This window comes from Camelus ferus, chromosome 10, assembly GCF_009834535.1.
Source record: "Camelus ferus isolate YT-003-E chromosome 10, BCGSAC_Cfer_1.0, whole genome shotgun sequence".
In the NCBI taxonomy this organism is placed as follows: Eukaryota; Metazoa; Chordata; class Mammalia; order Artiodactyla; family Camelidae; genus Camelus; species Camelus ferus.
This window is the reverse complement of record NC_045705.1, coordinates 33,334,301-33,361,966: the sequence shown is the minus strand read 5'-3', so window position 1 is coordinate 33,361,966 and position 27,666 is coordinate 33,334,301. Positions and strand designations below refer to the sequence as shown.

Below are 27,666 nucleotides of genomic sequence, written 5' to 3'. Positions count from 1 at the left end.
CAGAGATATGAGAATTTAATACAGTTAGACAGCACTTCCGGAACGTTCTCATAAAGCGACGGAAGTAGTTGCCGGAAGAAGGTAGGCAGAGCCCGAGGCAATCCAATGGTAAGCGGCTCCTGGAAGAAGAGGGCGGTACCCAGTGAAAAGATTGACCAATGAAAATCACCAACGCCAGACACCGGGACAGCGCTGGGGCGGAGGGGACGATGGAGAATTTTACGGCGCTTTTCGGAGCTCAGGCTGACCCACCGCCGCCCCCAACCGCACTCGGCTTCGGACCTGGAAAGCCTCCACCCCCGCCGCCTCCTCCTCCGGGCGGGGGTCCAGGCACGGCCCCGCCCCCCACCGCGGCCACGGCCGCTCCCGGCGCTGACAAGTCAGCGGCAGGTTGTGGCCCCTTCTACCTAATGCGGGAACTACCAGGTGAGTACGAGGCCTGGCCAAAGCCAGCCAATCAGATCATAGCAAGAAGGGGATGGGCGTGGCTCTTAGCCCGCTGGCTTAGGTGAGGAGTAACCCAGGCAACGCTTGCCGGGATTTCCGAGCTCTAAGTCCGAGGGGCTCTGAAATTCACAACCAAAGGGATGATAGAAATTCTTGAGATGGATTAGGGATGGGAAGAGAATGGATCTCCGTGACTACCTTTCACTCCGTATCATGCCCCTGTCCCTGACATTGGTTTATGGCTTCCAAAAAATTACCCAGGGTTTGAGTATGGAACTTGAAAGCCTTGATTCAACATCTCTGCAGACCTAAGATTTTACTTCCAAATCTGTTTGGAGTTTGGAGCTTGTTGCCTTCCTCCCTTCTCTGGGCCTCGGCATTTCCTCATCAGTTTAAAGAGGTGATTAGAATTGAACCAGATTCTTTCATTCAAAAATCTTTTTTTTTTTTTTTTTTTTTTGAGCACCTGCTATGTACCAAGCACTGTTCTAAATGCTGAAGATGCAACTGTGAATAAGACTGACAAGATCCTTGCCTTTGGGGAGTTTACATGCCTAATGGAGGAGGCAAAGAGTAACAAACAAGAGAATGTCAGAGAGTGGTTATGTCTGCAAAGAGAAAACATGATAAAGAATTGAGGCAGCAGAACTCCTTTAGCTAGAGTGATTAGAGAAGCCCTCTGAGTAGGTAACTTTAAAGCTAAAATTTAAGCGCCAAAATTCATATTGGTGAAGAAAATTAGGGAGCCCAGTAGTGCAATTTGTTAGCACGCAGTACTTAACATGGTGAAGAAAATTAGGAAGACTTTTCCGATAATTAGGTCAGTTTTCCTAAAAGAAATTTTTTTAAGGAAACAGTGTGAGGGGTATTTTTTTCAGATGATGGATTCCCCTTTGGATGGATCAAAAATTTTGTATAGGGGAATAGGGCTTGGTTAGGCCCCAGAGGTAAATTACAGTAAGAAGTGTTTAACCACAAGTGCCAGTCAAAGGAATTTAAGCTTTTTCCTAAGGGAATAGCAAACCATTGAGATATCTGAACTGAATACTGCTTCTAAAGATATCTGGAGAATGTGTGTGCCACATGTTTAAATAGAGGAACGATGAATGAGGTGGGGAAGATTTGAAGTTAAAAGAAAAACTGAATCTGCAATGAATGAACTAAGAGGATGCTGGCAGTGGAAGATTAGTTTTCAGGAGAGGAGTGAGGCCCGAGGAGAGAAATTTATAAATTATCTTAATAGAACTGATGGTCAAAACAGAAAGTTGGATGGACCCTTAAGTTAAAGAATTTAGAAAAAGCACAGAGTGCCCTCTCACCTGAGCCTTGAGTATAATCATCTAGAAAGGGAACTGACAGAGGGGGAAAAATCAGGATACCAAAATGGCAGGAGGCAGTGCCATGTTATGAGGAGAAGTACCGTGGCACTGAGTCTCCTGCCATTCAAGTGGACCACTCTTCTGAGACATCTGGCATTGGAAGACAAGGGCAAGAACAGGGGTAAGGTCTGTAGGTATGGAGGAAAAAACACCTTGTTCATTGAATGTTGCGTGTGAAGTGTGTGTACTGTGTTGAGGACCAGTGATACACGAATGAGCAAGACATTTTCTCTGCCCTCAGTGGGCTCATAGTTCGGAATCTGAGTTTTTCTCAAGTGAATGGTTATAAAAAAGTCACTTTTGTCATTTGTACCCTGAGTGTTCATCATAACTATACATGAAATTGTAGGCTAGATATTTCTACCCTTGCCACTGGATCCTAGTTAGATTACTAATAAGTTCGTATTCTTTGGAAAAAAGTCAGCCATGAAATATTTATGCTAATAATGCCTTCCATTTATATAGTACTTTATATTTTTCAATATGTTTTCATTTGAACCCTGAAAAAAATTAAGTGTACTTCAGATAGCTTTTACCCTGTTCTATAGATAAGAGGAAACTGAGGCATAGAAGACAGCTAGGGTTAGAATTCTAGTTGCCCAACTAATCAAACATCTCTTCTTGGCAAAGCATCATATTCGTATTATTAGGAAGAATAAAGATGGTGGTAACAAAAGTTAGGCAGCAGTAGCTAGAAAAATCTCTTGTAAATCACCTCTGTAGAGGTGATTAGTGTTTCTTGCTAGTTTAAAAAAAGTGGTGGGGAGAAGCAAGACACCCAGGCCAGAGGGTCATATTTGGCCCTAAGCTTGGTTGTAGCTGAGCTGTGAGGTTATGTTATGCTGGTCATGTCATGGCCAAGAGTGTAATTTCTCACTAGTACATTTATGGAACACAGAACAGTGTTTAGCATGGAGTATAAGCATCGTGTAAGTTACTACTCTGGTTAGTCGGAGGGGAGTGTCTCCTTCATTGGGTCAGAGCAGTTCCCACCTCTGCCCTATTTGAATTTTTGCCTATTTTTCCTTCTCCTCCTTCCAACCTACCATTCTGCAGTATTATACTTCTAGTGTTTCTGTTGTTTACTTTTGCTATTTCCTATTTTTTTAAATATATATTTTTTTAATTTATCACTTGAAAGATTCCTTATTTAAGTTAAAATATAGTTCTTTAACTTTCCCTTCTGGGTCAATGACTTAAAAAAAATGCTCAACTCTTGGGACTAATTTTATTATTTTTCTCCCTGTATCCTCTAGGCAGCACAGAGCTGACAGGCAGCACTAATCTGATCACACACTACAACCTGGAACAGGCCTATAATAAATTCTGTGGGAAGAAAGTGAAGGAGAAGCTAAGTAACTTCCTGCCTGACCTGCCAGGGATGATTGATCTGCCTGGTTCCCATGACAACAGCAGCCTCCGCTCCCTCATCGAGAAGCCCCCTATTCTCGGTGGCTCTTTTAATCCTATCACAGGGACCATGCTGGCTGGCTTCCGCCTCCATACTGGTCCGGTGAGTCCCCTCTTCGGGAGGAAGGAGACAAATGGGGAGGCCTGAAAGGCATGGAGGTGGTTTTTCTGTCCACGTCTGTTCAGAACAGACGTACTGAGCAGAACAGATGATGGGAGCCGGGGACTTCCTCTTCTCACCTGGACCTTCCTTTGGTTCCTTCAGTTGCCGGAGCAGTGTCGTCTGATGCATATTCAGCCTCCCAAGAAGAAGAATAAGCACAAGCACAAACAGAGCCGTACCCAGGATCCTGTCCCCCCAGGTAAGAAGCGCTTCTATTCAAAGCCAGGAAACCGGACATCCTGAATCTGGTTGGACCTTCCTCAGTTAAAAACCCAATTAAGTTCCCTACGAGCCCTGGACTCCCAAATTCTCCTGAAAGAACTGACATAATGGGGTCTGCAGGGCAAGTAGGAACTTGGGACAGGGGCTTGAGCAGTGCCTCAGAATCTCTGGTCATTGAAGAAAAGCAGTTGCCCTGGTCTAGGGGTTTTCCTCTAGTCTTCAGAGTTCCATCAGTGGGGAATTTGAGCTCTACAGGTGATAGGCACCTCGTGTCTCCTGCAGAAACACCGTCTGACTCAGATCACAAAAAGAAGAAGAAGAAAAAAGAAGAGGATCCTGAACGGAAAAGGAAGAAGAAAGAGAAGAAGAAAAAGAAGGTAGGGAAGGGGCCCGTGGCTGTACCCCAGTGACTTTTCCCTATCTCACCCCTGGCCTTGGTGGAGTCTTGTCCTCTTACTCTTCCTTTGTCTTCCCCAGAACCGACACAGTCCAGACCACCCGGGCATGGGCAGCTCTCAGGCCAGCAGCAGCAGCAGCCTCCGCTAACAGAACCAGTGACTCTGCCAGAATGACCTTCCTGCTGTACTGAACCTGCTGACAAAAGCTGCCCTCGCGGCTCTTGGTCACTGCCTCCGGAGCGTCCGCTGCTGCTGGGACAGAAGCCAGCTCCTGCTGTGCTTGGTTAAGATGAACACATTGTAAGAGAGAAGGGCCCTGCTTTTGTAAGGCTCAGCCGTTTGCTTTCTCATGGACATCCCTTCCTCTCCCAGGAAGCTTTCTTTTCATCTCTTTTGTGCAGTTCGTCTGATTTAGGACTTTTATCTGATTTAGGACTTTATCTGGTATGTTAGGATTTTTAATTTTCTTAAAATTGCATTTATCTAACTGGCTGAAACGTGGCTGCCTGTTAAGAGGTAAGTGCCTTTCTATGAGAGTCAGGATTTAAGCCAAGGCATGCTAAGATCTGAGGGGATTTGGGTCTTGTATTACATTTATCTCATCAGCAGGCAGGGAAACAGCCAAAATGAGACTGGGCAGCATGGTCTAAACATGAGGCAGGGCTTGCTGATACCTCTCCACAGCAGACACAGAACACTGCTCATGTTAACCAAGTACCTGGGTGATCTTCAGGCTTCATCTGAAGGAGCTGATCCAGTTAGGGCTCAACTGTTTTCTGTGTGAATTCTGTGTTGAAACAGAATAGCCAACTGAAAAAGCACCCACCGTCACCAAGGTATTTCAACAAGGTAGCTTCTTGGTCAAGCCTACGAATTTTTTAAATAAACCTCTGGCAAAGGTAAATGCTTCTCCTCATAATAAAATCTTTTGCCCTGCCTCATTCCTTAAGACAATGAAATTATTTGACTGATACGAAAACATTTCTAAGCTTCTAAGACAGCAACAAAAAGGCAGCCTAAACAAGCAAAATGTAAAATAAATCCCTGTAGTCTTTGCAGCAGGCCAGCTAACTGGCAGCATCCATGAGAAAACCCAAGCTGATGTAATCTGTATTTAAGCTCAGTTTGACAGAGAACAGTTAAAATCTGTTGCAATGAGCCAAGGTTATTCCTAGATCAGCAGTGGAAAACCATACATTCAGCTCGTTTTAACCTAGGACCTCAGAGCAAGGGCTTATATACTTAAGTTGTAGACAGTGAAAGTAAAAGATTTTGTCCAGTTTTGTGAGATTTGGTGTCTGAGGATGCCTATTTAAAATTAGGGCACAGACTTTTGCTTTCAACAGATGGGAGAGACATTATGAGATGTCAAATTAACTGCTGCCCATATATCCCTCCAGTCTGTCTGCTTTAACAGGCTTTCACACTGTGACCAGCCACCGGCTCCCCTTTGGCTACATCCAAAATGAGCTTCATTTTCCAGAGACAAAATTCCATATTAAGGAACAATTGTGTCAAAAGTCAGGAGCTCTTTAAGCTTTGAAATGACAGGTTTTGGTGGTTACAAGAGACTTTTTTCAGAATTTTAATTAAATCACCAAAATAAAAACAGGGCCTCTTGTTTTAAGTGGTTATTTTCACTACACTCCTGCCTAAAGATGGGCCAGGATCAGAGAATCTTACAAGGTTTTCTTTGTAACTTCCCACCAGAGATCATTCGCCCTGCCTTGACCATACAAAATAACACAAGTCAGGGGGAGCTGGTTAGATCAGGATTTCTTTTTATTCCTTGTTGGTTTAAAATGGCTAATCAGAATAAAAAATAAAAGGGCCTCTGTCTAGAGGCTGGGGTCTCCCCTACTTAGAGGATAGAACCCAGGTATGCCCTCTACCCAGCACCATACTGAGGTGGGCCGAGGGGTAACCCCCAAGGGACAATCGGAGAGGCCTAGGCCTGCCACTCCTTCTCTCTATCCTCAGTTTTTGGCATGTAATGAGAAATATTGCTTTTTGGATTCTTATCTCCCGGCCTTGGATTTAAAAATGTCAACCATGTGAGTTAGGGGAAGGCTTTGAGGGGCTAGTTGAAGCAGCCCACCCTAATCCCTCACCCCTAAGAAGGGCAAGTTATCCAGTATTGTTTCTGGAGCTCGGCCAAGCTCTTTTCCTGATCTCCCCCCCACCACCACCACCAAAGTCATGGGGCTGTGACCCCTTTCCTGGGGAAACTAAGTGCCAGTGAGCCTAAAAAACTAACTCTCCTCTCCAAGTCGTTCCCTCCTCTGACCAAGACCCCACCCAGACTCGCCTCCCTGGCTTTCTTTCCTGATCACTTAGCACCAACGACAGGGGGTGCTATCTCCTTAGATGGTAACTAGGACAGAAGAGAGGGAACCATGAGGAAAAGGAAGACTTTGATGGATGTCTCCCCTCTTTTCCTGCTGGTCTGAGGAACGAGAAGAGTAAGATCATCCTCCTTAGACATATCCCTCCCTCATTTTCCCATCCCAGGATAGATATATAATTTCTTTGATATTTATAATATATATATATATATATATGTACACACACACCTGGTAACGCAGAAGAGGAAAAAAATAGAATCCGTAACAATAATAAAAAAAATTATTTCTGGTTTAAAAATGATCTGGTTCCCTCCAGGGCGAGCAATTGCACAAATGTCCACTGAGTCTGGTCCAGGGGTTAAGGAAGGGAAGGTCTTAAAGGTGAAGGGGGTTGCTACCCCAGTCTCAGGGCCCCAACTCTCCGACTCCCCAACCCCATTGCATTTTATAAAACGCTCCTCATCCTCTTGGAATCGGTGGTTTAAAAAATGTCCATGCAGGGGAGGGGAGCCCCTTGAGGAAAGGAAAGGTGGCCACCTGGGGCCCTTTGGTGTAGGTGCAGAGGCATGGGGGAGGGGAGGTGCCGAAGGCTCACACCGAAATCTCGTAGGTGGTGCCACCAACCCCTGACACCTTCTTGACTCCCCCCCTTGTGGGGCTACTGAGAGGTGGCTGGCCTGGGCCAGGGGAGGCTGAGCCTATGCTCTTGGGCTGCCCGTTGGATTTGCTGTAGGCCGTCTTGAGCTGTACTTCATCTCTGGGAAGGAAAGAAGAGAGGTGTCAGAAATGGTACACACAACACAGAAAAGTGAGGCAGTTTAAAAAGTTGAGAAAATGTACCCTCTACATATATACTTTCTTATGCAGACATTCCCTCTTATTTCATTACCCTGCTTAAAATAAGCCTGACTCCCTCTCTCCACTATTTATCCCTTTTCTCTAAAAGCAGCTGTCTTATCATACTTATCCTCAGGCAAATACATTACTTTTTAGGAAGACAGGACTAAGAAAAAGTATTAATCTTCAGTCTCTTTAACAGCAATGGCCCAGGAAGGCAGCTGGACTAAGAGTGAAAATGAGGGGCTGTCTACACGCAGGATAACCCTGGGTCCACCTGCACTAGAGTCTACAGGGCACTCTGCTAATTTTAAGTCCCACACGGGGGAGGATGGACTAATACTTACTTGGGTGTCAGTAATGGCTGCAAGGCCACTTCCTCCGTTTCAGGGACACCAGGTGGGGCTTTTTGGCTGCTGTAAGACATGGACCGGCCCAGGTAGGGGGCAGTTGGGCCTGGTTCAGGGGACCCTAGTCCCCGGCCTCTTAGCCCATCTGGCTTGCCAAAACGGGGGGCAGCAGGGCGTCCCAGTGGAGTCTTGCCCAAGGGCGATCTCTTCGAATCATCTGAGGAGGAACTAGTACGAGGGGCATGGCCTGAGCCCGGTGTTGACTGAATGCCTGAGTCCCCCAAGCCTGGTTCTTCCTCACGGCCTGAGAGTGGGGGTGACTGGCGTAGCAGCTTCTCTCGTTCCTGGAGGGAGGCCACAATATGGCGCGACAGATTGTCGTACCGGACTGGTGAGGGCTCTCGGTGCGTTGGGCCGGTTGGCACCAAACGTGGGTGCCTCTCGGCTTCCCGTTGCTGGGCCAGCCGGGCTGACAGGAAGGGAGAGGTGTAGCCTAAAGGCGGGTCTGGCTCAGGCCCTGCCTGCACGGACTCAAAATCAGGGCTGTCTGAAGGCGTGAGCAGGCTGTCATAAGACAGGCTTCCGTTGCGTGTCTGGTTGGCCAAGCTCTTATAGGAGGTGGAGGTTGTGCCCTCTGAACGAATGGACTGCAGCTGGCCCAGCTCAAAGCCTGTGCCCTGGGCCGACTTGAGGCTGGAGGAGCGTGAGCCACTGGATAGTGGATCGAAGTGAAAACTTTTGCCAAAGGTGGGAGAACGGAAGCTCTCTGGCTCCAAGCTGGGCTCTGAGCGGTAGCTGGGATGGCGGCTGCTCTCTGCAATTGAGGTTGGCTCCTTCAAGCTGTCCCCACGACTCAGCTGAGGGAGAAAAGTAAAGCAGACTCTTAGTGCTCCCCATGCTGTGACAGCTTCTAGGCCCGAGCCCAAGGAGGCAGTCAAAACAGTATCTATTATGTACCAGCAACATGCTTAGAACTTTGATGCACATTATCTTGTTTAACCCCTAACACAAATCTATGAGTAGGAACAAACTATATCTCATTTTGAGATGCAGAAATTGAGGCTTAGGTGAAAGAACTTCCCTGTGATGGCAGAACTGGGTTTTGAACTCAGATCTGACGCTGTAATCAGTGCTTTTATCTAATGCTGCTACAGTGACCCCTCTTGGATGAAGGACACACTATCAAGGAGTTTCAATCCCTCTAATGCCAACAATTAGTAAAGTGCCTTTGGTTTTCTTCTCTTCCCTCTGCTCCTTCCTTCCCTTCTCCCAATCTTCTTTTCCCCAGAACGCTGGCATGCATTACGACCCTACTTGTTCAAGTACTCAGTACCTTGGCGCTGGACGAATGAGGCATGGCAGCTGAGGTGCTGCTGCTGCTGTAGCCCGGCCGATACTTGTACATGGTTGGTGTGGGGGGGCTCTCCTTGCCCAGGAGGCTGCTATCTGCAGGAAGAAAGGCCCAGGGGGCACCACTTTACAAGCTGTTCTCTTACCCTGGCTAGAGTTCCTTCAAGTACAGGGAGAGAACAAGGTAGGAACAAATACACCCAGCGGAAGCAAAGTCCCAGGAACATGATTTTGCTGAAATCAAAACTATAGACTCATATTGGCCCAGAACTCAGAGTGAGTGAATGTACAAAAAGGTCCCAGGATGTTTTCTATCCAGATGCTGAGTCCAATTCACTGCCAGTAGCCAAATGGCATCCCCTTTCTCCCAGATGTCCAAAGAAGTGGTTCAAGTACCACTTGGTGTTCTCGGTCATAAGTATTATCTCCCAGCCCTTGCCTGTGTCTTCTCTACAGCTCACAAGTAACGTTCTCCCACCTGCTGCAGCCCTTACCCTCATTAGGAGCCAGGCTGAGGTGTGTTCGTAGCCCCGTGTAACGGCTCAGGTCTGGCTTTGGAGGAGGTGGAGGTTCAGCGTCTGCAGACTGGCTTTCTGTTATCTCCAAGCTTCCCTTAGACTGGGTACATGAGGGAAAATCAGATTTGGAGAGCTGAGCATTAGGGCGACTCAGAGTATTAAACTAGGGTAACAGGTATTGGAGAGTCATCACCTACTTCTACACTGGAACTGGAAGACAAGAAATGAGAGTCACTTTGGGGATGGTATTGGATAAAGAAAAGTTTTCAACATAGATTTCATTTTGTCACTTGTTTCTTTCCACCAACAACCACTTGTTGAACTCCTACCATCTGGAAGCTGCTATGTTAAGTCCTATAAAGACATGCAAATGAATGGACTCAATGCCTTCTGTCAATGACCTTACAATCTAATGGAAAAAAAAATACGTATTTAAGTAACTTTAACACAAATCAGAAAGTGATAAATGCTCCACAAGAGACGTTAACAAATCAAGCTTCCATCTCTCTGCCACAGGGGAGGTTCCCCAAGTTACCTAGCTTTACTTCCCGAAGTTCCTCACCTTAGTTCTCCTCAGCTCTCCCTGGATACCATTGTCCATGATCTTCACAGTTATCTGCCCATCTGACACTTCTGGCCGAAGGAAGGGCGGTCTGATTACAATTGTCTTCTCTTTCTTTGGTCTCCCCAAATACCTGAGTGTCAAGAGTGAGAGGGCTTTTATTCATTCACCCAAAAATACCTATTGGTTGCCTACCTTGTATAAAGCAAATACAGGAAACAGTCCTACCAGGCCAGTGACAAGATCAGCAGTGAACTGATTTCTCTGATTCCATGAAGAGCAAGAACAGCACCAAGACCAGGTCTAGGGGCGGATACACCTAGCTCAAGCACTCCGGAGTCCTCACCACTCCAGAGAGTAACATACTATCTAAAGAATGCAAGTAAACTCACCGGGTCCGTTAAAGGATGGAATGACCCTCCCGCGCAGGCACCTCCCATTCTAAGAGAACCTTTCCTAAGAGGCAGTCTCCCAGCAGATCCCCCCAATACCAGAACAAACCCGAGAAGACAAACGTTTTGACCAAAGGTGAACACTAGACCAAAGTGGTAGGTGTACCTGGGTGCCGGGGAACTGCAGAGTACACGGCTGACATTGTTACAGCAGCCATTGGTAAAGGGGTTCACACCTCCCCGGAATTTACCCGTAACCTAGAGGGAGGGAGAAAGGACCAGGTCAGTCAGACAATGGGACCGTGACCACCAAAAGCCAAAATATTAGTTAATGACAAATTATTGTGCACCTACTATTTGGGAAATACAAAAGTCAGTAAAAGACAATCCTACCATAAAGAAGTTTCTACTTGGGATGGTTAAGACTGGGAACTCTAGAGTCAGGGTCCTTAGTTCAAATTCTAGGTCTACTTCATAGTAGCCATCTGACCCTGAACACCAGTCTCCTTATGTAAAATGGCGATAAATAGCTCTCTGAATACTGAAAACTAAGATAACATACATAAGAGTAAGCAAGTAAGGTCAGCAATTACTATGTGCACAGAATTCGTTGTTTTTCTTTAAGCAGCACTATAAGCTTCTTGCAGGCTGGCCCAGGTCTTTTATTATTTCTATAAGCTCAGAGCCTAAACTGTCCAGTATACAGCAGACATTCTATAAATGTTTGTTAACTAAGAAGTGGCCCATTCTCCTGCTTACATGAAGAACTTGGACACCTCATTACACAAAGCACTCACTAAGCATCATCATGTGTAAGTGCTAGCTCTACCCTAATCAGAGGCTGAGACACATGCCCTGCTCTTCAGGGACCCCCCCCCGTCACCTCTCCTCATACCTGTTCATTGGTCGTGCGTCCCCTAGCCACCAGCACCACGTGAAATCCCGTGAGGCCAGCTACCGGGATGAAGAATAAGCCAGCCACACACATCACTGCCATTCTGAAGCCAAACAGTCAAGGAGAGCAGAGCAGTGTGATCTCACCTTCCCCAACCCGTGCTGTAGCGTCTTCCCTTTGACCCTCACTGCCACATGACTCAACGTTCCTCACTCTTTCCCCTCCCAGTCCTGCAACCCACAGGCCTTGAAGGATACGTGACAGCCGTGCGTACCCCTGAGAGTTCCTCCATGTGGTAGAGGACATAAAGGAGGCCGAAGCCAAACACACCCATAATGTGGGCAGTCAGGGAAAGGAGGAAGAGGAAGAAGTAACGGTAGTTTCCGGCGACCAATACAGTTGTTCACCCAGGGGCAGTGATGATCAAATTCCTAGGAGCAAAAAGAGACAGACGGAGAGGCATCCTTGGACCACAGCACTAGATCATTTCTGTCAAGAACAAACAGCAGAACTTAAGTATTGCCTTTAATAATTTGTGATCATGTTCACCATGTAGTTACAAAATTAAATTTTGTTTAGTTACAAAAATAGCTCATGCAGTTTATCTTGCTCAATCTGTAAAGAAGAACTTCCAGAGGTAATTCAAAAGCCAAGGCCGCCTCTCAAAGCTTATCCTATGTGATCAAGGAACTCTGAGACATACAAGAGTCAGCGGCTTTGCAAAAACACTTAAGATTCAGGAGAAAAGAGGTTTGGAAGAAAAATCTGGCAGGCAACTGCTTACAGCTAAGTAAAAATGGATTGGAAAAAAGGGTTAAAAATCAAAGACATGGAATGCAGGACAGGCAGGCAGAGAAGTATAACTGTGACACTTGAATGCAGCAGCATGATGTAGTGCAAGCAGAGAGAACACAAAGTCAAGACAAATGACCAAGAAGATGAGTCAAGGGATGGAAGGCTGGAGCTATGACTCCTGGTCTTGGGAAAGCCCATGCCCACCCACCTCGGGTCCCTCCTGTAACAGAAGGACATTTATGCTCTACCTCTCATGTGTGTATTGTTGCTAACACTTTCTGACAGAGCTAGAACACAGCCCAGGTAGTTAGCTGGGACGAGATTTCATCCAAGGCCAAGAATCCACAGGATTCAACTCTCATTCTATGGGTAGGGAGAAGATAACTTAGGTTAAGTTCACCCCACTCATGGTCCTTACCTCCACACAATTGTCACAGACACTGCAGTGTGAACACCGAGGAGGACGGTAGAAGCGGCAGGTGGCACACCACTTCATGCGCACCTGGATGCCCTTGATCTCCACTGTTTTGTAAAGGGGAGCTCGGAAGTCATCTTCCTTGTCTTCATCCTCTTCAGCTGGAGAGAGGAAAAGTTAATTAAAAAATAACTACACCAGAACTGTACTAGGCACTAGGGATGCAGTGGTATTTAAAGTACGGCCTCTGTCTTCGAGGAGTTCACAGTCTAATGGAGAGAGAGAGACTAGGAACTAGTAATTCTAATACTGTGAGATCCGCTCTATTTACAACACTATGGAAACGCAGATGAGGAAGCAATTTATTCTACACTGAAAATGACGTTCAAGAACATGACTCAGAGGTGGCTCTGCTATGGATATGCTGATATTCGTGGTTTACACATTATGAATATATTTCAAAAGAAACAGATAATCCACCCCACTTCAAAATTTAAAGGACATTATGGGCCTTCTCATCTATAGTGTGCATTTTTTATTTTTTATTATTAACCTAAAAAAAGATATCTGTGGGAAGGAAAAATTAAATTAGCAATGGCATAGTAATTAGCAAAAACTAGATTTTCAAATTTACTGACTTATAGAAATGCTTACAATGTAAATAAGTGAGAACAGTACAAGGTAAAGAACCGTACAAACAAAAAGATCCCGTTTTGAAGACAGAAATAAAAATACACACAAACATATATGCTACAGATACATGGTATATATAAATAAGCATTATATGTACAAGTCTTCAAAATATTGATTGGAAGAAAATATACCACAATGTAACAGGAGTTGTCTCTGGGCTGTAAAATTATAGGTGATATTTACCTTTTTTATACTTTCTACATAATGAACATCCACTACTTATTAAAATCTACTTTTTTTCTAAAAAGGGTTTTTTTTTAAAGGAAAGAAATTTAAATGCTACTTATTTTGAAATATCTGATTCTTCCACATTATCATCTACCAGAAGTGAGCCCTTTCTCTTTTTAAAGTACTGCAGTTCTTTGATTACTCTTAAAACTTACCACAGTATATTAATTTATGTAAATGCCTTCCCTATCTTTCCTTCTAGACTGAGCTATTTGAAAGCAATGTGGACCTTTTAAAAAAAAAAAAATCCCAAATGACCATCATCATAGTAAATACTTGAGAGTGAACATTAAATGCTCATTAAAATAGACTTCCTTGGCTTTAGGGCCTTTAAGTTCCTTCTTTGAATCTTTGAAACCAAAGTCACGAAGCAGTGACACAGGCTCTGTAAGCAGTGAATTTCAGAAAAACCTCATCTTAGCAAAGTTGCTATCTCAATCCCACCTGCCTCACTCTTACAAGGTAACTTCACATTTGAGAGAATTAGGTATCATCAATTTCTCTCTTTTTACCTCTAATTCCACTAATGAGGGTCCTCACTCTCACCTCCTAGTCCAGAAACAACCTACTTCTGTAAGCACAACCCTTCCAACATGCACAGGAAAGCATCTCCTTTCTCCAGAAGGTCACTCTCAATTATCTTCTTTCTTCAATTTCAACTTTTCTCTTCTCTGATCCCATCTCCTCATGCTACCAACATGCTAAAGTATTCTGTATCATTAAAACAACAAACAAACAAACCCCTTCCTCTCCCCTAACACAGTCCACCTTCTGCCTCTTTGCTTAACTTCTTGAAAGAATAATCTTAACACTCATTATCTCATTTCCCATTCACTGCCTTCCAAACCATTACAATTTTGTTAATTTACCAGTACCCCTCGCACATACATACACAAACACACTATTAAAATTATTCTTGTTAAGATCACTAATTTCTTAGTTACTAAAACAATGGGCAATTTTGAGGTTCCATACTGTTGGATCTACTTTCTGATCCTGCCAACCATCAGCTACTTCATGAACTTTCCTTAGTTCCCACTTTGTCCAGTTTCTCCAAGTACTAACTTTTTTTGCTCTGTCCCTCTTCAATAGCTCCTCCTTCTCCTCTGCTCATTATTAAAATGTCAATGCTGGTCAGGTCTGACCTTGGTTCTTTCCTAATCTCATTCTACTTTTTCCAGATAATTTTACTCCTGTTGCTTCAAATACCATATGGCTAAAGATTTTGAGACTAAAGTCTTCCAGTTTGACTACTCAACTGCCCACTGGGTAACTCTATTTGAATATCCATTAACTGTCTCAAATTCAACATTTCTAAGATATTCCATCTTCCCTCCAAACCTGCTCAACATTCCTATAACCTGAGTCTTGGTTAAGAAAAATCAGCATCCAACCTATCTCCCAAGTTAGGAAACCTCGACTACCCTAGACAATTTCTTCACCGTCTCACCCTAACCCAATAAAAGCAATTAGTCATGAAAAATTCTGCTGAGTCTACTTCTGAAAATCTGTAAATCCAGCCTTGAATTCAAGCCTTCATCTGGTTTGCATTATTGCAATAGTCTCCCAAAAGGTATCTGTACATTCTAACAAAACTTATTTTTGTAAAGGGATATCTGATGCTGTGATTCCTCCAATGAAAGAGGTCTTGCTGTCCAAAGGAAGAACTATCATCTATTTAATTTAGCATATAAAGTCTTTACACACTTGGCGCTGGGTTTATCTCTTGCCCCTTCTGGCCCCACCACGTGTTCTATCTTCCACCTCACTGACCAAGCATTTCATGGCTACAAGCTTCTGTACCTGCTGCTCCCTCTGCCTAGAATGCCCTTCCCCTCCATCCTCTACTTGGTGAAGTCTTTCCTACCCACCTTCAACAGCATTTCCCCAATTTATCCATGCAGATATAAGGTCTCACAGAACCTTGTTCATGCCTCCATTATAGTTTGTATCACACTGTTACTCTCTAATGCATCTTAGATTATTATCAAAGCTAGCAATAATGCCCAACTCACATGCTCAAAATAAATTTCTACTGAATAAGTAACCAAAGTGGATCATATGGCTAGAAGTTATGACATATATTCCTAGGACCATGACCTGCTTTTCATCGTTAGACTATAAAAGACCAAATGTGTATGTCCAAAAATCATTATTTTTCAAAAGCAGTAAGGAAATTCCAAGAGAGAAGAGGGAGATCTTACCTCGAGGGAAAATCCCCGGGTCCATGAAGGTGGCCATGCTGAAGTTGGCCAGCACAAAGAGAAAAACAACCGCATTGTAGATGGGCACTGCAGGTGACACATAGAGGCTTAGTCCTGGACAGCTGCACAGACAACAAAGAAAATGAGGGGCTGCCTCTAACTCTGGACATCGGCCAGATAAACACCCATGAAGACGCAGTCTCCTATCTATATATAAATCTTGTGGAGTTCACCTTCACTGTCTCAAATTATCTTCCTCCTTCCCAGTAAATGGGTCTAGTTTCCCACAGAAATGCTCATTTTAGATCAAGGTACGAGACTCAGCGTCTCTCCTACCATAACCCCTTGCACTAAAGTCTATGTTCTTCAGACGCACTTTTACCCTGTGGGTCTTTCCACATGTTTTGGACTCTGTCTTTACCCCCTTTTTAACCAGGCACAGGAGCTAGGGACGAAGCATGTAACTGATACCAGCTACATTCCCTTCTCTGGAACAGCCTGAGGCTTCTGGATCCCAGCCATGCCCCACTGACCTGCACACTGGCCCAAAGCATGGGACACCACCTGCCTCTCTGGCTCCTCTTCCCTCTTCCCAGCTGGCTCTGAACTACTCTCAACTGCCTACAGTTTCTTCTCTGCATCAAATATTCCTGACATTTTTAATTCAACTAGAGGCTAGTTCTCAAGGTAATGAAAAGGAAACTATACACAGTTAAGGAAGGATACCAAGACACAGGACCAGACCCCTTGAGGTCAATAAATGAAGCAGGAGAGTGGAGGAGAAGAAAGGAGAAGATATTAGACCAGAGCAGCCCTAAATTCTGTAGGAAAAAGAAACCAGCCAAACATACCCAATATTCCACAGGGCCCAAATCAAGAGATATACTTCAGGTAACTTTTCTTTGACAAAAAGAGTGGCCTAGCCCACAATTAAGCTTAGTTGCTTTCAGGATGCGAGTCTAAATAGGAATGCAGAGAATCCTTTCTCTGATGATTTCCTGGGAGCTGGAAGTTTCAGAAGAGCATCTGATACGCTGCTTTGCTTGGTCAGTAGTCTCAAACCCCTCTCTCCTATCTCACTCAGGAAGAACTTCCCATTACAAGACAGTGGCTAAATACCCTAATCTGCTTTGTGGCTGAGAACTTAATCTCCAGAATTAGGCCAGCATCTATCCTTGTCCCCTTTATCTAGACCAACTGGAAGGAAAGGAAGAGTTCAGTGAAGGAAAAGAAGAAGGGGCCAGGAGAACAAGACAGCCAATGAGTCTGGAGAATTCATCCACAGCAATCCTGGATTCTGCTGAGAGGTGATATGCCTCTATCAAGATAAAAAGCACTGCCCTGTACAGTGATTCAGGACAATTCGAAAGAACTGAGCTCCTTAATGAGAGATAAGTAAACAAATGGTAAGAGGCAAAACTGACTGTCACAAAGCATCTCACAAATCTTTACCACCACCATTTATTTCAAATTCCATTTAGCCATTCATTAAGGAAAAAAAAACTTAAGTAAATATTTATAATGCACCAGGCTTTTTAGATAGTAAATATCAATTAACTCTTTGCTTCTCTTGATGGGTCAGTACATAATTGAGGGACAAAATAATGAAGCTAAAATGAAGGCAATGATTTCAAGGAGAAAACAGACCTTCAGTCACGGCTCCAGTTTTATTCTATTAAAATCTCCTACAGAAGCCGCTGCCTCTGCGGGGGTTCTTTGATTCAGAAAAGCAGTCCCCATACTTCAGCAGGGTTTGGGGTGGAATACAGCAAGAAGGTAGTCTTTACACAGCCCCACATAAAGCCTGACCTCCTAGGCTCCTTAGGAGGGAGGGAGGGAGGGAGAGAAACTGAAAACCAGTCATCCAGGTCAGAACCCCTCCCTAGTACTTAGCTGTCACTTCAATTTCCGCCCAGGGAAGAGGAGAAAGGGTGAGTCACTCACTTGACTCCTACGGCCTGGGAAGATAATTAGAAGGGAAAAAGAAATTAAATCCTTAGAACACTGAGGTGTCCATGATTTAGAAATCTCACTCCTAGAACTGGCTACTGTGGCCTCTTGAGCTTCTGAAAACTAAGGGTACGTCCATCTCCGAGGGAAACTAAGGTGAATGAGAATGACACATCAGCCCCCTCGCAGGCCCGGATGTCAATCTTTCTGACCCCATTCTTCCTTCAGTCTCTGCGTTTCCAAACAAAGCAAGTCACTCCATTTCTTGGATATCCTGCCAACCACCTGTCCCTGGATAACCAACTTTACCTCTACAGCCTTCTTGGTATCAACCTATCCCAGCTGAAGTGTGTAACTCCAGAATCAAGTTCCAATATCTGCTGCCAAAATAAAGCCTACCCCCACAGTGGCAGTATCAAGAAATGATGCAAATAACTCAAGTTCACAGGCAGCAGCTGCTCCTAGATTCAAACTGAAGACCACGGCTTCCAACCTTAGCACTCTAGCGGAGGGAAAGCCCCACCAAGGAGAGGCCTGTGTGAGCAGAGTCTGCTTCTGCCATATCCCCCATTCCACGCACTCCAGGAGAGGCTTGCTGATGCTACAGCACTTTGCCAGATTTCTAGATGACCACCCCAAGTGGCCTGTCTGAATCTGTTGCCTCTGATGTTAGGAGATGAGGCCTGAGCTGAGGAGGAGTTGTTGGGGCTCGTCCTCAGCCTATGGCAGTAATGACAGCGCTCCAAAGCACAGGGAGTGGCCGCAGCCCAGAAGGCTGGCTGACTCACTGATGAGACTCCCAGCCCTGCACCATCCCCGGGAGAACAGGTTCTTCTGCCCACCCATTTAGCACTCCTGTTTTCAAGGCCAAATAAAATTGGGAGACTGGGTTTCAATACCCACACTCCTGAAAATCTTGTTTCCTAACCCTAACTCTGTAATTAAAAAATGGCTGAGTTCCTGGTCAGAAAAACAAAGTAGGAGTCAAGAACCTCCGGATTTTAATCCTGTCTTGATCAGCGCTTTGCTATGTAGCCTTAGGTAATCCACAGGAAACGCTCCAAGCTTGTTACTTCAGCTACATAACATGAGAATGAAAGTATGAGAATGAAGGAGACGATGTTTGAAAAGAGCCTGGAATTCTTTTTAAACCAGCTGGCTTAATACTGAGCATTCGAGGGATACACAACAAAACCATTATTAACTGTCTTCACATTATCATCAATTATCATTCCAGCTCCACCTTCATCCCTAACTCTACTTCCTCTACCTCAAGTACTAGATTCAAGAACATTTAAAACAGAGGCGCTCTTAAAGAATAGGTCTATGCATTCCTCCCAGGCCGAGCACATACTCTTGAGTGTATGACTAGTGCTCCTTGTTGATGAGGTAAGGCTGCAATGAATATCCCACTTCGTGCCCCTGGGGAGCCTCAAGATTCCATGGGAAAACAATCTCTCCCCTTCCTGGTGGGTAAGTTTCTCGTAAAACACTTGATTTGTCGTGTCTTACCTAGACTTTCAAGCAGCTGAGTGCAAGATGTAGGACTTGGGCACTTATTTCTGGATGAGAAAACAACGTGGGAAGGGAAGGAACAACCACTGCTCAATTAGTGCCTCAAATCACGAGGCTGCTCCCACTCAAATCAGGTGCTAGCACCTCTGCAGTCACGAAAAAAAAAAAAAAAAAGGACCCGAGGGAGAGTCACTGAGGTTGCCCAACTCTGTGGATACAAGGGTTGGGAGGGGCTAGGGGCAGAAACTGAAAAGGAGAAAGCTCTCTCATGGATGGGACACTGGAAAGACCATCACAGATTTTCTGGACAACCCTGACTTTCATTCTTCCCGCAGAGGACTTTACCCCTATGCCCTCCCCACCAACTGTAGAAACAGACAAAATAAGACACTAGCTGACTTAACTCACTGCTCAAGGAGACTTTAGGGGGTACAATTCAGTGATTTATTTCTAATGGTATTGCCAGCAGCCCTAAGAAGGTCTCAAGGGTCCCCAGGAAGGCAAAAATGGAGACACCCAGTGAGTGGCTGGGCCTCCTTGCACCAGCCTCGCTTCCAGAGCAGCCCTACTCTTATTATTTAAATAATGGGGTCTCACGTAAGATCTCACTTGAAAAAAATGGTCACATTGCTTAAACTGCTCTAGGTTAACTTCCTCATTATACAGAGAAGAAAGGGGTCCACAAAGGTCAAGAGACTGTACCACAATGTCTCCTGGCCTCCAAACAGTGCTTATTGCTCTCACAGGGCACTGCCCCCTTGCCAATCACAAAAGGACACTAAACTAGGCCAGATGAGGATCCAGGCTTGTTATCTTAAAAGCAGTGTCCAGCACCTAACTGGGACAGCAAGGGTTACTTTAGCTCTCCTTCCCAAATGGTGAAAAGGGAGAAGACTTAAAACAGGCTCCCCAATAACTCTCCTGCTCAGTTTTAGTACTGGACAAATTCTATGAATGAGAGGGATTGAGGGGGAGACCTCAACTTCTCTGCGGCAGAAGATCACCTTATTTTGATGACCAAACCCAACTGATAATTTCTGCTCATAGCTCTCCCTACGTGACAAAGAAACACGGAGGGTAAGTTGTTCCTAACTAGCTGAAGCCTACGTGCCTCCACTAACTATGTCCGCCAATTGAAAGGGCTCTTCCTCCTACTCCCAGTCCTCTAGGGCCCAAAGTAATTCTCACCTGGGGCTCATACTGATGTAAGAACAGACAGCTGTAGCCTAGAACAGGAGGATGACGCAGTAGCTACAGATTTAAGGCCCCAAAAAGGACCTGGTTCCAAAAGAGCCTTCCTCTTGTCTCTATTCAAAACCATGCATTCTTTTGTAGGTTGTCTATGGTTCTAAACAGGGGGTTCTTCAAAGAACTGAACCTCAAAAGGGCTAGAATCCACAGGGGAACAGCTTTGGAGAACAGTGTACCTCAGCCCAGGTATATGCTGGCAGAGGAACCACTAAGGTCATGTGTAGACGAAGAGGTGAGAATTTCCAAGGGACCAAGAGCTAAGTGAGTGAGATAAACGGGGTGTTTATGTCTCCACGAGGCGGGCAGGGGAGCCTAGGGAGGAAAGACAGCCCAGAAACCTGTCCTGAGGAAACTGCTAGGGGCACTCTAGCTAAGACTTAGGGCTCGTCTCCCTCTGGATTAGAGGCAGTAACTCCAGGGTCAGTACTGCCCTCCAACATTCTTTTTCCTGGGGCTGAGACACCACGGAATAAGGAGGGCCCCCTACTTTTCTGGCACCAGGCAACGGGAAAGTAGGTTAAATAGCTTCAACTATCAGTTGAGAAAATGCCTATGTCAGGACAACTCTTTGTGGCAAAACTGGTGTAACCAGCCAAGCACTCCAGTGGTTCCAGATTAGCAAAGTAAGAACAAGGACTCTGCTTGCCCAGACTCAAGATTAGATGGGTTGAAAGAGACCTCTTAGGCAGTCCCTAAAATCTCCTAACTTCCCAAAAGCTTTGCCTCTAAAAGGAAAAGAGACTCTCCCCAGTTAAGCAGGTCTAAGGGTGTCAAACTGGTCTTGTACATGTCCCTCCTGACAGCACCACAACTGCTACAAAGATGCTGAGATCCCACATAAATGTCCCTTGGTTAAAATGTTAATTCTATTTAGTGGTCATAATAGCAGAAACCAAAACAAGACTGACACTGAAGACTCACTCCTTACTGGTAGTCAGTGTGTTAAGGACAGAACACTGAACATGCTGAGCATAAGCAACAGAAAAAGACTGTGAAGAAAAGAGAAGTCAGAGAAGAGTAGGGCCGCTTCTGATCCCTGAAGGATTCAGCAGGTGCGCTCAGGCTGCAGGGCTGGGGGCCAGAGAATCTATGCCTTCTGCTCTTCAGAGGAAGAGGTGAAAGGAGTATCTGCTCGTATCTTATTCAGCAGATTCATTCTTTCCTTGTTTAAAAACTAACTAGAAAAATATCATAACTTTGCTAACTCTTTGGGCCAACGCCCCACTTTTTTTTTAGAATTCCTTTTGGCATCAGAAACTCAATTGGGGGGGGTCTTTCTTCCTTTCTATCTCAGATTTAATTTCTGTCCTATCTTCTCCCCATAATAGTTATTGGCCCTACTCCAGCAATTCCTGCTTCATTCATCCTTCAATGAATTCGAGTTGCTTTTATTCCCTGGCACTTCAGTTCATTTTCTTCCTCTTGCCAGCAACCTTACATCTCTTGAAACAGCACCTCACAATTAGGTTTGAGCCTGAATGACAGCAAAGTAAACTCCCCAGAAAACCTAGCACGCTCTGATTGTCCCAGGAGCTACAACTAGAACACTGACTCAGTGACTCAACAGTTTAAGGCTCAGAAGCCTAGCACGTGTTAATTTATTAGCAGGTAACAGCAAAGATGCTTGCCAGGTAGTTGGCAGCTAAAATACTGGAGGAAAGGAGGATAAATCACTCAGGGCTCCTCCAGCAACAAGCAGATGAACAAAGGCTGAAGATCCTAAGCGGGAAATCTTTCAACCCCAACTGCTTTTCCTAATAGGACCAAGGAATGGGAGAAATTACTGCCACTCCCTTCAGCAGGAACTAACATAAAGGAAGGTTTCTAGGACTCTTCTTCCTAAATAAAACTTGCCCTTTCTCAGTGGCCTTCACATCTCTGGGCTTTGGCTCTTAGCGTACAGAGAAAACCATCCAAGTAACTAAAAGCCAAAACTATCTCCTTGGTGTAACTTCTAAATCAATTCTGAAATTCTCCAGTCCTCTCAGTTTCCACGATCTCAAACCTGAGCTTCAGATATCCTGGGGGAAAACCCACTACTATTTGAAAAAACCTTCCATCTAGTCTAGTTCTCTCACAGAACTGAATGCTTAAGCTGCTTCAAACCTCTCTGGTGATTCCCTCCCACTTCCTTCCTAGTTCAGAACCATCTAATAATGAAGCTGGGTAGGAAAATATGAAGACATCTGTGACTCCAAAGGAAGAGAGGCAGGGGAAGGTAGAGGATTCAGCAGAGCAAAATTCAAAACAACGCCAAAGGGTAGGCCTGTTCTTGTTCTTCCTACCGTGTCTCTGGGATCTGGATTAACCTGTATCAGACCTCAAACTCTCCCAGTCACTTGGCTTGGCAAATAGGTAGCCAACCTCAAGAGGAAAAATCCCCCCTCACCTCCCATGGAGCCCACCCTCCCCCTACACCACAGCTGGGGAAGGACTCACGTAAAGGCAAAGAAGAGGGTCGTAGCTCCCACTAAGAAGATGGCGGCTGCTGAGACCGGAACATACTTGCTGGGTTTGAATCTCTTTCCAGACTCTGAGGGCATGTTGGAGCTCTGATGGGAGATCTGCCCTGCCGCATAGCCCAGGCCCACACAGCGGCAGAACAGACAAGAAAATGGGATGAGGGAGACAACAGAGAGAAGAGTCCGGAAGGAAACCAGGGAAACAGAAAATTCAGAATTATCACCCTTCCCCCTCCCAAAGAAAACCAAAGGTCAAAAGATCTCAAATGCAGGAAAGCATATGGGAGGGGGAAAGGTGATTCCAAACGATGAATAACCACCTCCCCAGAGCAAGGCAGAAGGAGAGATTAAGAAACACAACTTGTACAGCTTAAAAACTGGAGACGCACTGTAGGCTGCACACATGCAAATGGCTGCAGGTAGAGAACACGGGCAGTCAGACAGATCAAGGAACAGTTCATGGACGGAGGCGAGTCTTCAAAAGGAAAAGGCGGGCTATCAGGCTAGGACAGAACAGTTCAAGCAAGGAAAAATTCTCCGGAGGAGATACTGTAGTACCCCCACGACTACCACACGTCCACAGAATGTGAGTGGCACCTCAAAGACGTGTGCCCTGTGCTTCTATTTCAGTCCAAGCAGGAACCAGGGGCCCCTTCCAGCTTTAAAGAGAAGCTGTTTTTACTGCAGTGCTTGTCCCTTTTAGGCAGTTTTCTCAGTGCCACCACTCCCGCACCTTGACTTCAGGGCTTGCAGTCTGGCAATGGTGGTTTAATTTTATTTACTTTCTCTTGATGGCTAAAGCTGGGCAGCAGCTGTTACAAGGTTGAGTTGTAAATCCCTTTCTTCAAAGGGGGAGGGAAAACAGAGAGAGAGAGAAAGCGCAAGCTTGTCTGTCTTCAATCTCTTGTTATTCCCCAACTGTTTACGAGCTCCGTTTCCTATAGTTTGTACAAAACTAAAGGGAAACATAAAATCCCTGAAGCCATGCTCTTCCTAACAAGCAGAATAAGATGAAGAAGTCAATTCCACTCGATGATACTTTTAAAAGGTTACTGTAGATGGAAGCAAAGTTCCAAAGAGGTCCCTGTTTCCAGGTTAGTCAACGTTTCTAATCTTCAATCTTGGGCTTTCTGGATGCAGAGTTCAACCGAGTTACAGTGCCTCACCTGGAGAAAAACAAATATACTCATCAGAGAAATTCTTTCGGAGTATTTCTTAAGAACATCAAGGCAAAAACCCCGCAAGCTACTGTTAAAAAAGTGCCTTTTGAAAGAAAGATGATTTTCCACCTCACTCTGTGTATGTGGCAGAGGACTCTGAACTGGGAGGACAATGGGTTCAGAATTCTTCACTCTTCTAAAGCATGTTCATATTGAAAAAAGAAAAACATGGCTTCACCTGGCTAAGGTCATCAAAGAACTAGCTCTTGTAAGGGGCCCATCTCCCCTGACACAGATGGGTGGTAACAAATATCAGGAATATCAAAATCTAAAAACAAACAAGGGCACAACAGTGAAGGGCAGTCCTAGAAAAGAGATTTCTCTCTGAACAAAGAGAATATTTATTGCTACAAAGAAGAAAGAAAAAAGTAGGACAAAATTAGGACAGTAAGTCTCATTTCCTTTCTGTGTATGCCTCTCTCATCCCTCTACGCTTTTTAGTTATAACCTTCAAGAGGCAAAAGCTGAATTTTTGGTCTTCTGGAACAACTCATGAAAGGATCTGGATGAGAAATGTTCTTGCACTGAAAGCCGAGATGCCCTCTATGAGAAACTGAGTCAACTGGCCCTTTTCTTCCCAATTCAACAGTTTTTAACTCCTACATTGGCCTATTAGGATGTCGACTGAGCCCCACCTTCCCCAATATGATTAAGAATAACAATTATTTCTGTTGATGGTAGTGGCAAAATAACACTAGCACTTGGGATTTTACAGGATGCTTTTCATCCAGTGATCTCAAAGCACTTAACTCATACTGTCTGGTGACATAGTTCCTTATCCCACTCTGTAAAATTGAAGGCTACAGAATGCCTGAGGCCACTCCACTTAATAACTTGAACAGTCAGGTTCAGAACCCAAGAGTTCACAGTCCCCTTTGCCAACACAAAGCCTTTCTACCTCTTTCTCATCCACTACACTACCAGCCCAGGGATGACAACTTGAATCTGCAGACCAAAAATTTTACTTGTTTTTTTTTTCCAGCCCAAGTGCAAGTGGTACAGTATTTCCCTTAATACCAAAGGCAGAAATTAAAACATCAGAAGATTTGAATAGTGAAAGATGAATGTACCCTGGAATTTATGACTTCCTCTCTCTTTTGTGGCATGGAAGGCAAAGGCGCCTTCCTTCAAGATGCATCATCTTTCTCTCTCTCTCTCAAAAATGGGGTTTTAGAGGGCCAAAAAATATTATTAGAATAGAATGATTCCTACAGGAATCAAAGCCCAACTGAATTTAGGCCTAAGTAAGTTTGTTAACAATGAGAAGTAAATTCCTGGTTTGCAGACAGTACTATTAAAGTAAACTTTCCCCTCAAAACCCCCAAGATCAGAGAAGATGGAAAACTGCACTGCTTATATTTTATCTAGAGTAATATATCATTCAGACACCACATATTATTTCAGATTACATTTTATGACAGGAAAAAAAGTCACTTTGGCTAATACTGCCAGAGCAATTCAGAGTCATAAGAGACCATGCAATTTGGGGAGTACCATACTGGGGAACAAGAGATCAGCATCTGAGATGTTTAGGGGATCTACAATAAAAGGGACAAAACAATACCTAAGAACTTACTGGGTATAGTAAAGATGCATCAAGTCTTAGCAGAAGGCTGTACTGTGGGTAGTAGGGATGAGGGGAAGTGGGGCTCATCAGAGCCAGCTGTCTGGATCCACACCAGTATAGGAGAGAGGTGTACAAGAATGTGTATGACACATTCAGGCACAGAGTAACTTACGGAATGGAATAATGTATACATAAAACAAACTAAAGACTATGTGGTTTGAAGGCTTTAATAAAGGTTTAATACAAGTGCCTCCTTACAGGGGTGAATAAATGTGGCAGCACAGCTGATAGCACGACTGTTGAAGCAAGCGGTAAAATAGTATAATACAGTAAACCTGAATATAAAGTCAAGGTATCAAGGAATAATCCACATGTCAAGATACTGGCTGAAGAGTCAAACAAATTTAATGTGGATGTTATGATTATATACCAAGGCAGCAAAGTACAAGGCAATATAAATCTCGTAAGCATTAGGTACGGATGATAATGAACATTCTGAAGAGACTTAATACAGTACAAAAGGATACTGGGATAAAAGGATAGGGATGCAAATGTAAAGTCAACCTAGACAAGATGGAATTAACCAGGAAGTGAAAAATCCAAGGCAGAAAAATGGTCCAGAGTATAACATATCTAATCCTACAGCTTCTTCCATAATAACTAAGTCACTTTCTTACTTCTCATTTCAGTGTTTTCATTCGGCCAAGTGGGTAAAACATTTGCTGCCTCCCTGTCCCAACAGACATTCCTATAGGTAAAATAGTGGCAAACACATTCGAGTTCCACTTGTAAAAAGTACAAAGTACTAACAGCCTGGAGCACCGGGCTCGTGGGGGTAGGGGAGGAAGCGGACGGATGCGAGGGAACAGGTAACAGGATGAGGCTTGAGCCAAAATAAGTATCAGCAGAGTGGGGCGACGGACCTGAAACGTAGGGAGAGAACAGCACCCAGTACCCACCCGGGAGCTGGGGCACTGAGAAGCACCGTATGGGGCAGGGCTGGCCGAGACACAGAAGACGGGTTCCGCGGCGGCAGGGCCCACTAGGGCTGCGGGAGCGGGGTGCGGGAGGTGGCAGAGCCCCCGGGCGCAGGGCCGGGGGCGGAAGGGGCGGCGGCTGGGCGCCTGGCGCGGAAGGACCGGGGTCCCGAGCTAGGACCCGGAGGCCCGGCACTAACCTGTTCTGAGCCCCGGCAGCCCCTGGATCCCCGGCCTCCACCCGTCGTCCGTTTCCAGGGCCCACGGGTCCCACCGCAGTTGGATGACCCGGCCTGGAGGAGGAATGGGGCCTCAAACCGCCTCCCCCTCCTGGGTCCCCCTTCCCTAGAGGTCACTCTCCCCTCCCACCTCCCTGGCCCAGCACTTCCGGTTCCGCAGGGGCCCGTGTCCCCGGTACTCACCCCCGGCGCAGCTCCCGTCACAGCCGCCGTCGTTGTCGCCGCCGCCTCCCGGCAGTGCCGTCCGGCCTCTGAGAGGCAGCGCGCGGCCCCCGCACGCTCCACGCCCGCCCCGCTCTGCGCGCTCCCGCCCTGCGACGCTCGTCTTCGAGCCGGCGCGCGGCCGTCGCCCTCAGAGCCCGGTCTCGAGCCCTCGCAGCGTTCCCATTGGTTCCCTGTCCCGGGCGCGCGCGACGTCTCGCGCGGGGCACGTTTCTCTCATTCATGCGGCTCGCGTCGCCGCGCCCGCCCCCGCTCACTCTCCCATTCACCCGTAGCCCCCACCCCCACTCCGCTCTAGGGCGTGCGCGCGAACCCCGGCGACCGCGGCGACCTCGCCGCCTGATTGGCCGCAGGAGCACAGCGCCGTACCACGCGAGAAGACGAGAACGCGCGCGCAGGGCCGTCGGGCACCGTTGACGACTGGGCGAGGAGGGTGGGCGTACTGCGCAGGAGTCGGAAATGGGGAAATGGCCGGGCGAGTCTTGCCTGTTCCTGCGTCCTGCTTTCTACCTTAAGTGTGTCGAAGCAGAAATCCTCAGAAGTAAAAAATAATTGTATGTGTTGACTTAAAGTACTCAAAAACGAGTAGTTACCCTCCCGAATCCGCCAAACCCCCTCCAAATAAGTATGGTACAGTCCAGACAGGCTTCTGGTGTAACC

The 27,666-nt window shown here is 45.6% G+C and overlaps 2 protein-coding genes across 2 annotated transcripts; one reads left to right on the top strand and one right to left on the bottom strand.

The window, feature by feature from the left end:
• Positions 1 to 160: 160 nt before the first annotated feature.
• MED19 (mediator complex subunit 19) lies at positions 161 to 4,960 on the top strand. Its single transcript, XM_006172940.3, has 5 exons — positions 161 to 426; positions 3,083 to 3,339; positions 3,502 to 3,598; positions 3,904 to 3,998; positions 4,099 to 4,960. Exons 1-5 carry the CDS (start codon positions 210 to 212, stop codon positions 4,165 to 4,167), a joined length of 735 nt encoding a protein of 244 aa, XP_006173002.3. The 5' UTR covers positions 161 to 209; the 3' UTR covers positions 4,168 to 4,960.
• Positions 4,961 to 5,778: 818 nt separating this feature from the next.
• ZDHHC5 (zinc finger DHHC-type palmitoyltransferase 5) lies at positions 5,779 to 27,254 on the bottom strand. Its single transcript, XM_032488711.1, is given in 13 exon segments — positions 5,779 to 7,121; positions 7,549 to 8,408; positions 8,885 to 8,997; positions 9,396 to 9,519; positions 9,982 to 10,114; positions 10,540 to 10,631; positions 11,269 to 11,371; positions 11,526 to 11,650; positions 11,652 to 11,699; positions 12,482 to 12,639; positions 15,604 to 15,725; positions 22,759 to 23,947; positions 26,968 to 27,254. Coding segments are annotated over 12 exon segments (2,148 nt in total). The 5' UTR covers positions 22,863 to 23,947; positions 26,968 to 27,254; the 3' UTR covers positions 5,779 to 6,955.
• Between the last annotated feature and the right edge of the window lie 412 nt (positions 27,255 to 27,666).